At 46.1% G+C, this 14883-nt stretch overlaps 1 protein-coding gene and 1 non-coding gene across 2 annotated transcripts in view; one reads left to right on the top strand and one right to left on the bottom strand.

Annotated features, from left to right (window-relative positions):
* Window positions 1-14883, bottom strand: part of LOC124788952 (zinc finger protein 423 homolog) — a 278658-nt gene that overhangs the window by 157546 nt on the left and 106229 nt on the right. The window contains exon 2 of the mRNA XM_047256240.1: window positions 4770-4984. Within this exon, the coding sequence (XP_047112196.1) occupies window positions 4770-4984 (215 nt within the window). The remainder of the gene's footprint in view (window positions 1-4769; window positions 4985-14883) is intronic.
* Window positions 859-932, top strand: Trnat-ugu. The gene has a single exon. It is a non-coding gene; the product is annotated as a tRNA-Thr (tRNA).

The raw sequence follows: 14883 nt of genomic DNA, 5'->3' as shown, positions 1-14883 counted from the left end.
AACAATCGTCGGAGGGGTCCAGGACGGAGGAGAGAGCGTTATGGCCTCGGGAATGTTTGCGTGGAATTCCCTGCGTCATCTCGTCACAATGGGTCAACTGATGTGTGTACGAATCCTTGTGGACAATGCCCGCCCCTGCACGCACTTTGTTTTTCCTCGGCACGACGACATCTACCAGGTGGACAACGTAACCTGTCACCCACTCTGAGTATATATGTGTGGTTCAAAAACCATCAGTATGAAATTACAATGAAATGAACACCCTTAGCTGCTTACAGGTGCTGACGTACGTCAACGGGGACAGATGAAAATGTGTGCCCCGATCGGGACTCGAACCCGGGATCTCCTGCTTACATGGCAGACGCTCTATCCATCTGAGCCACCGAGGACACAGAGGATAGCGCGACTGCAGGGATTTATCTCCCACATTCTCAACATATTGTCCCGCACTACATTCGTAGTGCCCCCGCCCATTATACTCATTACTCGCGGCGCGTTGCCGATTCCCGTAAAAGTTCGGGCACTGTTTGTGCATTCGCACAGAAGAAGAAGATAGTCAAGTGGCCGGTGAGCCTTAACTATATATATATATATATATATATATATATATATATATATATATATATATATATATATATAGACTAAGAAGGTATCTGTTCTTTCGGACATGTCCGAATGCACAAACAGTGCCCGAACTCTTACGGGAATCGGCAACGCGCCGCGAGTAATGAGTATAATGGGCGGGGGCACTACGAATGTAGTGCGGGACAACATGTTGAGAATGTGGGTTTCGCGGGAGGTGTGCCAGAGATAAATCCCTGTACTCGCGGGAGGCGTGCCAGAGATAAATCCTCTGTGTCCTCGGTGGCTCAGATGGATAGAGCGTCTGCCATGTAAGCAGGACATCCCGGGTTCGAGTCCCGGTCGGGGCACACATTTTCATCTGTCCCCGTTGACGTATGTCAACGCCTGTAAGCAGCTAAGGGTGTTCATTTCATTGTAATTTCATTCTACGAGCTGCATGGTCACCGATGGTATCTGTTCTTTCAGACATGTCCGAAAGAACAGATACCATCTTAGTATATATACCATCAGGAGGAGTTTACCGTACTCTCCTGTTCGCCAAACTCCCCGGATTTAAACGCAACCGAGATCCTTTTGCATCACCTCGATCGGGTTGTTGGCGTCATGGATCCTCAACTGAGAAACCTACAGCAGCTGGCCACGGCATTGGAGTCGACAGCACCTTCCAGAATCCCGCTCTGTAAAATAAGGTTATTCGCGCTTTTGACAGGTGGTCACATTAATATGACTGGACAGTGTTACTGCTAGTATGAAAGGAAGGACACTGATTTGAGCGACACGAGTGACTTATCGTCGATGTTCCGGATCTATTAAGTGAGTAGGAAGTCTGTGTGTAGAGTAGTGACATCTATCTTGCCCTTAAGTTCTTTCCAGAATGAGGGTAAGGGTTGCGTTGTTAGCGCGGCTCACCTTGTCTCTTGTGTAGTGTCGCTTCTCATGAAGCGAAGTGGTTTCGAGAATCATCTGGCGGGTGGATGTAGATTTTAGGGTTGTTACTATTCGTGGGCCATATTTACAAATATGCTGTGGTAGAAGCAAGTATGGCGAAAATGCATTTAACGTGTAAGATGTATATCAGAAAAGGACATTGCCAAAGAAATCATCAAGCTGGATATGTGGCCAAGTTGCCGAATATCATAGTAAAGTAAAGACTCAAGGAAGGCTCCAGAGCTCCAAAACTGATCAGACACTTCAATCACTCTTGAGGGCACCATCAGTTCCAAGCAACAGCTGCCGACAGTGATACCCAGTTCGTGCCCAGTAATGCACATTTGTTTGTACGGTATAAAGGCGGATAATTCAATCTGGGGAAACTAAATACACATCTCTAGCACCTTATGTGTCTTCAACCATCACTTAATCCAGGTTGAAGCCGAAGTCAATGAGAAACACGGTTTATAGAAAATTTACCCGTATCTATAAAGACGGCGTTTGTCTGGCGCTAGTGGATACTGTACAGAGAAATAAGGGCACACATTTCACGACACTGGCAACGCTGCAGGCAGAGACAGGGACATCTGTAGCAGTACTTCAGTGTCGCACCAGGAGCCATAAGTTTGGGCTGTATGAATCTCTTCAGACTTCGTGTTTTATAGTCCACTGTCAATTTGTCGAATTAGTTCCAGTTGTGACCAGCAGGTTCAAATCTGACGCTGCACACTGACGGTATGATAATCACGCAATCATCTCAAAAGCCATAACGTAAGTGAACAGTACAGCTATCGAGAAGAGAGACCATGCGCTTTTAGTGGAATTGTTTTATGTGAGTTACAGCAGTTGCAGTGCTGCATTGATGAGTGTCACCGACTGAAAGGTCAGAGTACAGGCCCGATATCATTAAATGGTTTAAAGAAGATGATAATGTAAATCGAAACCATCGGTGAGCTCGGTGAGACACCCGGAAAAGGAAACATCTTACCCGGTAGAAGTTCCTGACGAATCACTGTTGCTGTAACTGACAGTGCAGCACCGCCCGGCGTAGTGCCACTGCTCGTGCAATGTCACGAGAACTGTCCATTCCACGGCCAACAGTGCGAAAAGGTTTACCGTCTTTTTTACCCTGGTACCCGTGCAAAATCCAGCAACTGAAACCTCATGATTCGCAGCAACGTTCTGAGTTTGCTCTTCGGTTTCTGGCAAGGATCGAAGTTCACGACATGTGGTCGGGCAATATTCTATGGAGTGACGAGGCACATTTTACACTGTAGGGTGCAGGAATACACAAAAGTGCCCGACTCTGGGAAACTTAAATCGCGTGTTGTGTACGAAAAGCCATAGTACTTGCCATATTTGCCTGTGTGGCATGGATTCACAAGCACTTCTGTTCTCGGTCCGTTCCTATTAAATTTGAATAGAATAAATCCAGGTGTGCAATGACGTCTGCACGTTATCGAGATCTCCGTGTACAGCATGTGCTTCCTGCCGTGAAAGAGCGGACCTGTCTGGAAACAATTGTTTTCATGCAAGATGGGGCAACACCTCATGTCGCTCGCTCAATGAAAGATCTGCTTAATGCAACCTTCCACGAACATGTCATCTCCAGAGATATTCCAGATACATGGCCTGCAAGATCTTAATCCGGATCCATGTGACTTTTGGCTTTGGGGGTGTCTACGCTGAAGCGCCAAGAAACTGTTATAGGTACGCGTATTTAAATACAGAGATATGTAAGCAGGCAGAATACGGCGCTGCGGCCGGGAACGCCTATGTAAGACAAGTATATGGCGCAGTTGTTAGATCGGTTACTGCTGCTACAATGGCAGGTTATTAAGATATAAGTGAGTCTGAAGGTAGTGTTATAGTCGGCGCACGACCGATGGAACACAGCATCTCTGAGGTAGCGATGAAGTGGAGATTTACTGTGAACATCAGGAATTCGGTAAAACATCAAATCTCCGGCTTCGCTGCGGCCAGAAAAAGATCCTGCAAGAACGGGAAAAATGACGACTGAAGTGCAGCCTGCTGCAGATTTCAATGCTGGGCCTTTAACAAGTGTCAGCGTGCGAAACATTCGACGAAACATCATCGGTATGGGCTTTCGGAGTCGAAGGCCCACCCGTGTACCCTTGATGACTGCACGCCACGAAGTTTTACATCTCGCTTGGGCCAGTCAACACCGACATTGGAATGTTGATGACTGGAAACATGTTGCCTGGTCGGACGAGTCTCGTTTCAAATCGCATCGAGCGGATGGACGTTTGCTGGTATGGAGACCTCACGAATCCATGGACCCTGCATGTCAGCAGAGGACTGTTCAAGCTGGTGGAGGGTCTGTAATGGTGTGGAGCGTGTGTAGTTGGACTGATGTGGGACCACAGATACGTCTAGATACGACACTGACAGTTGACACGTACGTAAGCATCCCCTTACATCCATTCATGACCATTGCGCATTCCGAGAGGCAATTCCAGCAGGACAATCCGACACCCCACACGTCCAGAATTACTACAGAATCGCTCCAGGAACATTCTTCTGAGTTTAAGCACTTCCGCTGGCCACCAACCTTCCACTTCCTCGTTCTCTTACGGATTTATGGACAGCCCTGTAGGATTCATGGTGTCAATTCCCTCCAGCGCTACTTCAGACGTTAGTGTAGTCCATGCCACGTCGTGTTGCGGCACTTTTGCGTGCTCGCGGGAGCCCTACACGACATTCGGCAAGTGTACCAGTTTCTTCTCTTCAGGGTGCAAGAACGCATTTTTCGATCTCTACCTCATCTGGAAGCCAGTATACAGGAACAGGTTGCTCAGACTGCACCGGAATTGTTGCGAGCAATTGTTTTACCGATGCAAGATTTCGTCGATATCTCCGATGCTCATATTGAGCAAATTGTGGTAGTGGAGGTTAATTAAAATCAACATTAGGCCGTTCTCACTTGTTCGACTTTTTTGCCCACATCCTGTTCCCAATCCATTATAAATGGAAGAAAAGTATCTATGTATTTTTTTTTTTTTGCATTCACAGTGCCAGATCTGCACGTTGTGATCAAAATAGGAACTAATTTTTTTACAGCGTAAACCGTTTCCGCATTAACGTATTAGATTATCTACCGAGTTTCGCTGCTATACGGTAATTACAGTCCGCACTGGACCCCTGTGAGTAGCTTCACTTTAATTATGACCATCCAGTGGCGTGAGGTAGCGCGGCAGCGCCGAGTTGGCGGGTAGGGCGGGCGGTGAACGTACCTGCTCGTGCTTCTTGAGGTACGAGAGCCTGGGGAAGGCCTTGTCGCAGAACTGGCAGGCGTAGGGCGTGCCCTCGGTGACGCCGACGGTGAAGGCCAGCTCGGTGTCGGGCAGGTCGCTGGCCGAGTTGGGCGTCGCGCACGAGCTGGCCGACGGCGACTCGTCGGGCGGCGTCTCCGACCTCCACGACGAGCCCGCCTCGGTGCCCAGCGCGTCTGCAACACGCCGGCGCGCCGTCGTCAGTACTCGTCTCACCAGCAGTGGTGATGAGTAACTAGAGCGTTACATGCGGATATGTATGTCTCACACCCAAAGGCTACTCGAGGTTCGCTTGGACACTGTCAGACACATAGCAGGTTAGCCGGTACTTTGGCACTGACAGGGCAGGGGGAAAGGAAAGCGGCGATGAGGGTGGCGTGGGGGAGGGGGGGGGGGGGGGGTGGAGTACAGAGGACGGCCGAAATGGTTAAGTTTGAGATGATTTCCATTTCCAGCACTAACCTGAAACCCAAAGCGAAACTCATCGTACCATTGTCAGAACCCGCCCACGCACGCATTCACATACAAGCATGCGCAAGCACTTTAAAGCTTCCTGTGATACAACAAAATACCCGTTCAGAGCACACGAAACAATATACCAGACCATGTCAATACAGATGTGACGAACGCAGAAACCAGGGAAAGTAAACAAGAAACAAATCTCACAACACGCACCCTCCCCCCCCCCCCCCACCACCCCCCACACACACAAAGAAACTAATTTACTAAGCCAATCATGAACAACACGTCCTAAAAACCACCACGTAAGTAACAAACTATTAAGTAACAAGTATGACGTAAACTGTTTCCTAATCTAAAGTATTGTATATAAAAACAAAACTTTACTATTGCACATAAATTCGCTGAAGTTGCCTTAATTTAAAACGTGAAATGTGTCTCTAACATAAATCAATACACAAGGTGGTCAGAAACAGTCTGAAAAACTTGTAATGATGTTACGTTGGGAGGTTGCACTGATACATAACTGTTAAGATAAAAATTCGGTACCTCGAGCCGTTTCCGAATTATTTTGCACTGAAGTTAGCCAATCAGGTCATTTCGCGCGCAGCTTCAAGCGCTATAATGTGGCAATACACAGACATACGTGGATCTGTGAGTTACCACGTCTTGAAATGCTCTTTACCAGTTAAAAGGTGCCGTTTTCGGAAGTGGCAAATTTAAGCTAGATGAATAAAAGCTACGTCTGTTTGGTTTAAGGGCGGTAGAGCTTTGTCTTACGAGATTATCAACGTGATTTCAATGTTTTCTGGCATATCCATATTTCACGCCTAATTTTTAAATTTCTGACGACAGCTCACTCCTGGGAGGCGCTCGCTTATATTTAAACAACATCGAATGTTACTGAACATACTTTTATGAAATTAATATGAAGGGCACAGAATCTTTTTAGGATAGCTACGGTACAAAAATAAAAAGTTTATAAGTGGATCGACACGAACCAGCGCACGTGTTACATTCAATTTTATGACTCGACATCCGTAGGCACTATGCATCGTGCAGGAGTACAGCTTATGACTGGGTTTCGCTATACCGCCTGAAGACTTTACCACCGGTAAGTCTTTACTAACAACTAATTATGACTATTCGTACCAATAACAACACGTTTTCAAGAGATCCTTAATATTCGAAGCAGATATATTCATAGAACATACGTTGTGATTTAAACCCATCAAATACGATCTTGAGCTTCAGTGACGAAACCCAATGTGGCTTCTTCCATTTCTCAGAACTCGAAACGACCGCGAAAGTCGATAGACATCCCAAACGGTCGAAGCTGGACATGTACACGTCTGTGTCCAACGATGAATAGAGGCCTGAGTACACGACTGTGGCGTCAGCAATGTAGTTTTCGGGGCCAGCGATAAATATTTATCAAAGCCCTTTGATGAAATCTCTGACAACGTAGTAGGGAAGCTTTTTGAAAGACCTTTGATAAAAGCTAGGGCGAGGGCCGTTGTTTACATGTCGATTCGCTTACTTTGGTATATTTAAGCTGTAAAATGACGAAATACGTGACTGCTGCCACAGTGATCATTACTAAGTGTCAAGAATACGAAATTTTTCATAACACAAAGCACGCTGACCACAAAAACCGTAACAGTTGATTGTAATCTTATAAAGAAATAGCTGCAGTGATCAGCTGCATTTGACTTTGAAGCACTGTGCATGATGTAAAGGTTACATATAGAAAGACAGCATGTGGAAGTAAATGGAAATGTGAAAAGCTAGGTGTGTTCAAAAAATGGTTCAAATGGCTCTGAGCACTATGGGACTCAACTGCTGTGGTCGTAAGTCCCCTAGAACTTAGAACTACTTAAACCTAACTAACCTAAGGACATCACACACATCCATGCCCGAGGCAGGATTCGAACCTGCGACCGTAGCGGTCGTGCGGTTCCAGACTAGCGCCTTTAACAGCTCGGCCACTCCGGCCGGCTTAGGTGTGTTCAAAGCGTACGTAAGTGAAATAAATGTATTAATTTATACTCTAAATAACCTAACTTAACTTTCATAAATTACTCAGTAGGTGATTTATATATTGGTTCATATCTTTCTGGAACAATACGTAAAATGGTACACAGGGTTCCGCGTAATTTATTACAGATCTTAAGTTAGACATGAGACAATCTTTAGCAGAAATAGTACTCATGATGATCGAGTACTACATTTACATAGGTATTTTATGTGATGTTTCGGAAAATCCGTCAGATTGCAGTAAACATAAAATAAAAATGATTCAAATGGCTCTGAGCAGTATGCGACTTAACATCTGAGGTCATCAGTCGCCAAGAACTTCGAACTAATTAAACCTAACTAACCTAAGGACATCACACACATCCACTCCCGAGGCAGGATTCGAACCTGCGACCGTAGCGGTCGCTCGGTTCCAGGCTGTAGCGCCTAGAACCGCACGGCCACTCCGGCCGGCAAACATAAAACAGAACTGCTGGGCAAGAGAGGTAGAACAATACACATACAAACATGAAACATCTATGTGAATACCACGCGGGATAGCCGCGCGTTCTGAGGCACCTTGCGACGGTTCAAGCGGCTCTACCCGTCGGAGGTTCGAGTTTTCCCTCGGGCATGGGTATGTATGTTGTCCTTAGCGTAAGTTACTTTAACTTAGTTTAAGTAGTGTGTAAGCCTAGGGACCGGTGACCTCAGCAGTTTGGTCCCACAGGTACCTACAACAAATTTCCAAATTTCTGTGTGAATGTTTCCTTTTGATCATGAGAATAAACTCTCGAAAAGCATCATATTAAGCACGGCATGAAAAATACATAACTAGTCCAGTGTTTCATAATTTAAATCATGAATGACACATGTGCAGGTTTCCAAAATCGTCGATTATGATAAATGAAATTAAGACCTGGTATATGAAGGGCCACTTTCACGAGGGCAAAGTAAAATGTTTGGTCGCCCATCTCAAATAATTTTCATTGTTCTTTATGTCCCCGCACTGTAGCTCACGCAACTAATTCTGGTGAACACTTCGAGCTTCTCCTCTCGCTAGCCACTGCCATTTCCATTTTTCTTTCTTTCCAAACAGTGCACTCGCCATTCATATATGCTGTTGTTAACTGTTCGGCATCCATTCCCGAACAACTGGAACGAAAAATTTTACAATCTTGTAATAAATCCAGTGAAGTAGTTTGGTCAAAGAAGTATGTGGAAATCTTTGAGAAAGCATGCGTGTGTGTGTCGACCGATAGCACCGCATTTCTAACGTCACACAGACCTGCGCTTAGGCCTGTATTTATCGTTGGCCACGGTACACGCCATAGTGACGTCACGGAGAACAACCGCGCTGAGCTTAACGTGTGCCGGCTCGGTGGCGCCGCCCTCAGTGCTGCTGGCAAAAGCCGCGGTGGGACGCACGCGGCCCACTGCCTGGTGACGCACCAGCGGCGGCCGCCGCCTCCATCTGAAACCCTGTCCCGGGCCCGGCCGCGTTTCTTCCCAGAGTGAGTCAGGCAAGCACGCCGCATTCCGCCTCGTTAGATGTGCGCCGCGGCCTCAGCTGGCCGGCTAGCCATCCTTCAGTTCCTGCCGCCGCCCCCTTCTCAGTTTCAAGGAGCGCATAAAAATTTCTCCGCGAAATTTCAGTATGCTCACAGGCTCAGCCTTTACTGTAACGTCAACTATTCACGCCAGCCACAGGTACATGAAATCTTGAATCTAGATCTCCGTCTGTAGCCATCCACATTGCCTATAAACAGAAACTCAGGAGGAGACGTAGTTTCTTTATGGAAATTGTCCTGTTCCAGCTTCTTGATTTTATAACGCTACTCATTTTCACAACCATCTAGCAAAATTCTTACGTGATTTGAGTTTTGCTGTGCAGTAAATTTCTCATGAGATTTACTGAATAGATAGGCTGCTTTAACCATTGGTTACCCTCCATCTCCTAGCAGGAAAAATTTTGTAACTAAGTACCCTTTAACATCTTCGGAGAGGCAATTTAACAGGGTGACAAACACGATTATGAGGGACTCGATAATTGAGGCATATGTCATTCTGATTATTACTGAGCAATGTCAGTGTGACTTAAAAAAAAAAGAAAAGAAAACAATTTAGCTTTCAACGTCTGAAGTGCTGTCTATACGTAGATAATGTGGCGTTCAGGAACGAATACCACCATTAGATACAGGGTATGGTAAATAGCTTACAAATATAGTTCATATAAAATCACTACCAGTCTGCGGCTCCAAAAAGTGAAATTTCCACATGTCACACCTCCCATCTGCCATTAATTATATTTTCACTTGATGAAAACATAACAACATGCCTGAAGTTTGTTTTTCAATATTGTAATTCGTGAAGCAGACTGACTGTCCTGAAGAATAATTGTACCACCATTACGAAAAATCACTGAAATTCCAGCGAATCTTTACAGTGGACTGTAACATACGTGAAATAATGTGTTTCTCTTATGACAGCTTCATACTATTACACCTTATGTTAGCTCACAAATGAAATATCTGAAACCTGAAGGAAAACAAGTTCTCATCCAAGTTCGCATTTCTAAACCTATTTTTTTCGATAAATAATAAAGATTTTACAAATGCTATCTTGGCTAAGAAGTTTTATTCCTTCAAGTTGAATATTCACACATCGCCCCTTGTCATTCAGTATGAGCAAGTTAACGGAAAGTGTCTGTAATATGGCATGGGAGCTGAATACCGAATCTATAATGGGCGTGACAATGGACGATCGTGTAGATGCAGCAATTCGTGATTTGTGAGGGAAGCAATAGAAGTTTGAATGTATTTGAGGACGAGATGCTCTGAAATAACAGAAAATTACCAAAGAAGGCATTATTTCCAAACGATGGCAAGCAGTATTATGAAACAAGGTTCTTTACTTTCGAAATAAAGTGCAAGTTCTTTCCCGAGACATCTAAGATCAAAATGAAACGAGTACTGCAGAAGGAGTGGTTGAAAGGCAGAAAAAAGCTAAAGCAGTTGGAAAAAGCTAAAACAATAGAAAGAAATCTAGGGCAGTTCGAAGAGAGTTGGGGCAGCTGGAAGGGATCTGGGGCAGTTGGAAGGAATAGTTGTGTGAAGGAGGCAGCTGTTGTGACAAGTAGAAGGCAAGAGAACGGCAGAAGAATTGGTAGTGGTGGTGGTGGTGATGGTGGCAGTAGTAGTAGTAGTAGTAGTAGGAGGAGGAGGAGGAGGAGGAGGAGGAGCAAAATATGTACGAGAATAGGGGTAGAGGAAGAATCCAAGTGCTAAGAAGCAGTTGAAGACCAAAAGAAGGTAATGACGTGTGTGTGTGTGTGTGTGTGTGTGTGTGTGTGTGTGTGTGTGGGCCGCGAGTCTCAGGTGTCGGCGCCGTCCGGCGGCGCTGTCGGCCGGACGCTCTGCCCACGGCCACTTGGCCGGACCGTGGGACGCGGGCCGCTAACAAGGGAAGTCTCACTTACTGGCCGGCCGCGGCCGAGGCGCAAGAGTAGGTGCTGCGGGTGCGCCGCGGGGTCCCACGCTCCCACACGTGCCGCCCCCGCGCTCCCACTCGCCCTCCAGCTCCTTCCTCTCGCGCACTGCCCACACGCCCATCAAGCCACAGTACCGCCGCAAAGTGCTACGCTCAGAACGTACTACGAAGTCTTCACATGTGCCCTTTATAACCTTTGCAATCGCAACTGGTGCTGGATGCGAAACACCACTCCATTACCTCCCGAGGACCGTGAATTATGGAAGATATTTCGTGTGATAGCAGGCGCTCTGAATTCACCGATTTCAGCGAATGACCCCGCACTAAAGCAGTTGCGGAATTCCTGCATTTCGTATGTCTGGCTTTATATTTCTCTACCTCTTCCTCCTCTCATGCTGTTTCTCTTACCAAACCAGACAATTTTACTAATTTGTGAACGTACGGGAATGTCACGGGAGTTTCGTGATTATGGGTGCTCCTCCCAGACGTGTCAATACACAAGTTTTATTCCTCGTTTACTGTAAAATTTTCTCGTTAACCAATTTCCGTATGGTTAGGTCAAAATGCTCAAATGCGTATGAATTCCTAAGCGACCAAACTGTTGAGGTCATCGGTCCCTAGACTTAGACGCTACTTAAACGAACTTATGCTAAGAACAAAACTTAAACACACACACACACACACACACACACACACACACACGCGCGCGCGCGCCCGCACACACACGCCCGAGGGGGCAGTGCAATCCGTGAAATGGCGCCTCAAACCGCGCGGCCACTCCGCGCAGCTACAGTTAGGTAGTGATGGTGATAGGAAAACTAAAATCGAAAAACACCAAATAGTTGGTCAAGCTGAAGTGTTCTGTCTACAGACTAACCACTACCAGGGGGCTAGGGGAAGAAGCAGGAAAATAAGTAAAGGAGGAGACACGGGAAAAAAGAGGGCGAAGAAACAAAGAGGAAAAAAGAGGGTGAAGAAACAGAGAGGGTGAAGAAACAAAGAGGGTGAAGAAACAAAGAGGGCGAAGAAACAAAGAGGGCGAAGAAACAAAGAGGGCGAAGAAACAAAGAGGGCGAAGAAACAAAGAGGGCGAAGAAACAAAGAGGGCGAAGAAACAAAGAGGGCGAAGAAACAAAGAGGGCGAAGAAACAAAGAGGGCGAAGAAACAAAGAGGGCGAAGAAACAAAGAGGGCGAAGAAACAAAGAGGGCGAAGAAACAAAGAGGGCGAAGAAACAAAGAGGGCGAAGAAACAAAGAGGGCGAAGAAACAAAGAGGGCGAAGAAACAAAGAGGGCGAAGAAACAAAGAGGGCGAAGAAACAAAGAGGGCGAAGAAACAAAGAGGGCGAAGAAACAAAGAGGGCGAAGAAACAAAGAGGGCGAAGAAACAAAGAGGGCGAAGAAACAAAGAGGGCGAAGAAACAAAGAGGGCGAAGAAACAAAGAGGGCGAAGAAACAAAGAGGGCGAAGAAACAAAGAGGGCGAAGAAACAAAGAGGGCGAAGAAACAAAGAGGGCGAAGAAACAAAGAGGGCGAAGAAACAAAGAGGGCGAAGAAACAAAGAGGGCGAAGAAACAAAGAGGGCGAAGAAACAAAGAGGGCGAAGAAACAAAGAGGGCGAAGAAACAAAGAGGGCGAAGAAACAAAGAGGGCGAAGAAACAAAGAGGGCGAAGAAACAAAGAGGGCGAAGAAACAAAGAGGGCGAAGAAACAAAGAGGGCGAAGAAACAAAGAGGGCGAAGAAACAAAGAGGGCGAAGAGGGGGAGCAGGAGGAGGTGACCAAGAGAAAAAGAGGAGAAAGTGGAGGAGATAGAGAAAGAAGAGGAGGAGAAGGTGAATAACAAGAAGAGGAGAAGATGAAGAACAAGAAGGATGATACGAAAGCAATACTAATGAACACCTGGAGCACCAAGATGACACGAGTTTAAGAACAAAATAAGATTTCAGTCAGAAGTTAATGCTTTGGTAATAACTGTTGCAATAGGACCTCAGATCCAATGTAATTTAGAACAAAACTGGCACAAGATGGACGAACAAGCTTGAGAACGCTAAACATTGGCTATTCCAGTTACCCTCTCTTTCTTGGCAGTCATCTGTTGGTCTGCAAGTGGTGTCCTGGTGGCCACAGAAGGGTCTCATCGTCAAGCCACAACACACACGGCCTTCAGCGAAAAGGAGAGACGCAAAAATAACTTTTCTTCGTTTGTCTTGCTGTGGCAGCATGAGTATTAATGGCCTGCGGGCTGACGACCGTCGTAACTCAGACTGATGGAAGCAGCGAGAGGGAGGGAGCGGCACGTCAAATGGAGACGGATCGCGGGGATCGGTAGCCTGCGGATGGAGAACCGAAGGCGCGCTGTCCCACGGGGCCCCGCCCTGCCACCTGTGATTATATCTCTCAACTACAATCTGAATACATCTCGGCGTCGCGCATTAGGTTTCAGGGTGGCGGGACTTTGGGAGGAGAGCCAAGACACTGGTCAATCAATGAATAAAACGAAACAGAATAGAAACAAGAAATTAACACACAGAAATTAACACACACAAAAAAACTGCATCACTGATTCTTGGACAGAGAACAGCCAAGAAAGGCTCGTTAAGAAAAAGTTGCAGCTTAGCATCGAACACGACAAGCATATTTACCACTGTTTGCATATATACAAACAGCTGATTCACGCTATACAACCAATACCACAGTCAAGTGTGATAGCACACCAGCCCCCCCCCCCCTCCCCTCCCCACCCTCACCAAACAAAAAACCTTGCATATCATAATTCGTTTGTAGTGAAGCGTGGAGTCTAGGTTGGAACATTATAATTTGCTTGCGAGTCGGTGAAACTAACGAATGTAAATGTGAAATAAAAGTTGCGGTAACATACTTACGGCTCCATATTTACAGCTCTTACATTTTAAATAAATAACAACGACGTCTCAAGATAAAAAGCTGCATTACCTAATAAAAAATCTCGGGCGAACAATTTCGTGCATATCATGCACGTCAGACACGACTACTGTAACGTGGGGGATACTGTGCAACTCTGGGATTAATAGACACGCGATAGCGCGCCGACATATAAATGACACCGTTTACATGCCTGAAATACGCGGAGTTTACAAAAATATGGGAACACCGCGAGCACAACACATTACACTGAGGTAACTAAAGCCATGGGATAGTGATACGTACGTACAAAGATGCTGCTACTATCGTGTACAGAAGGTATCAAAGAGCAATGCACTGGCTGATCTGTCATTTGCACTATAGGGATTCATGCGAAATGGATTCCGACGTGATTACGGCCACACAAAGGGAATTAACAGACTCTGAACGAGGAAAGGTATTTGGAGCTAGACGCATGGGGCATTCCATTTCGCAAATCGTTAGAATATTCAATATTCCGAGATCCACAGTGTCAAGAGTGTATCGAGAATACCACGTTTCAGGCCTTACCTCTGACCACAGATAACGCACTGTTTGCGTAGAGTTGTCTGTGCTAACAGGCAAGCAACAATGCGTGAGTAACCGCAAAATCAGTATGGGACGAATGACGAACGTATTCGTTACGACAATGCGGCGGAATATTGCGTTAATGGGCTATGGCAGCAGACGACCGCCGAGAGTGCCTTTGCTAACAGCGCGTCATCGCCTGCAGCGCCTCTTCTGGGCTCGTCACAATATCGGTTGGATCCTAGACAACCTAAAAACCGTGGTATGATCCGACGCGTCCCAATTAAAGCTTGCAAGAGCTGATGGTAGGGTTAGAGTGTGGCGTAGACCCCATGACGCCATGGATCCAAGTTCTCAACAAAGCACTGTGCAAACTGATGGTGGTTCCATAATGGTGTGGGCTGCGTTTACACGGATCATTTCCGGCTACTTGGAGACCATTTTCGGGCATTCGTGGACTTCAGAATCCCAAACAAGGGTGGAATTTTTATGCATGACAAAGTAACATGTCAGAACATTCTGACAATTCGAACGAATGATTTCACCACCAGGTCGCCCATCATGAGGTCCATCGAATATTTATGGGACATAATCGATAGGTCAGTTCGTGCACAAAATCCTCCGCTGGCAACACTTACGCAATTATGGACGGCTATAGATGCA

This window comes from Schistocerca piceifrons, chromosome 3 (genome assembly GCF_021461385.2).
Source record: "Schistocerca piceifrons isolate TAMUIC-IGC-003096 chromosome 3, iqSchPice1.1, whole genome shotgun sequence".
Lineage (NCBI taxonomy): Eukaryota > Metazoa > Arthropoda > Insecta > Orthoptera > Acrididae > Schistocerca > Schistocerca piceifrons.
The sequence above is the reverse complement of the archived record's forward strand: the minus strand, read 5'-3'. Positions and strand labels throughout refer to the sequence as shown.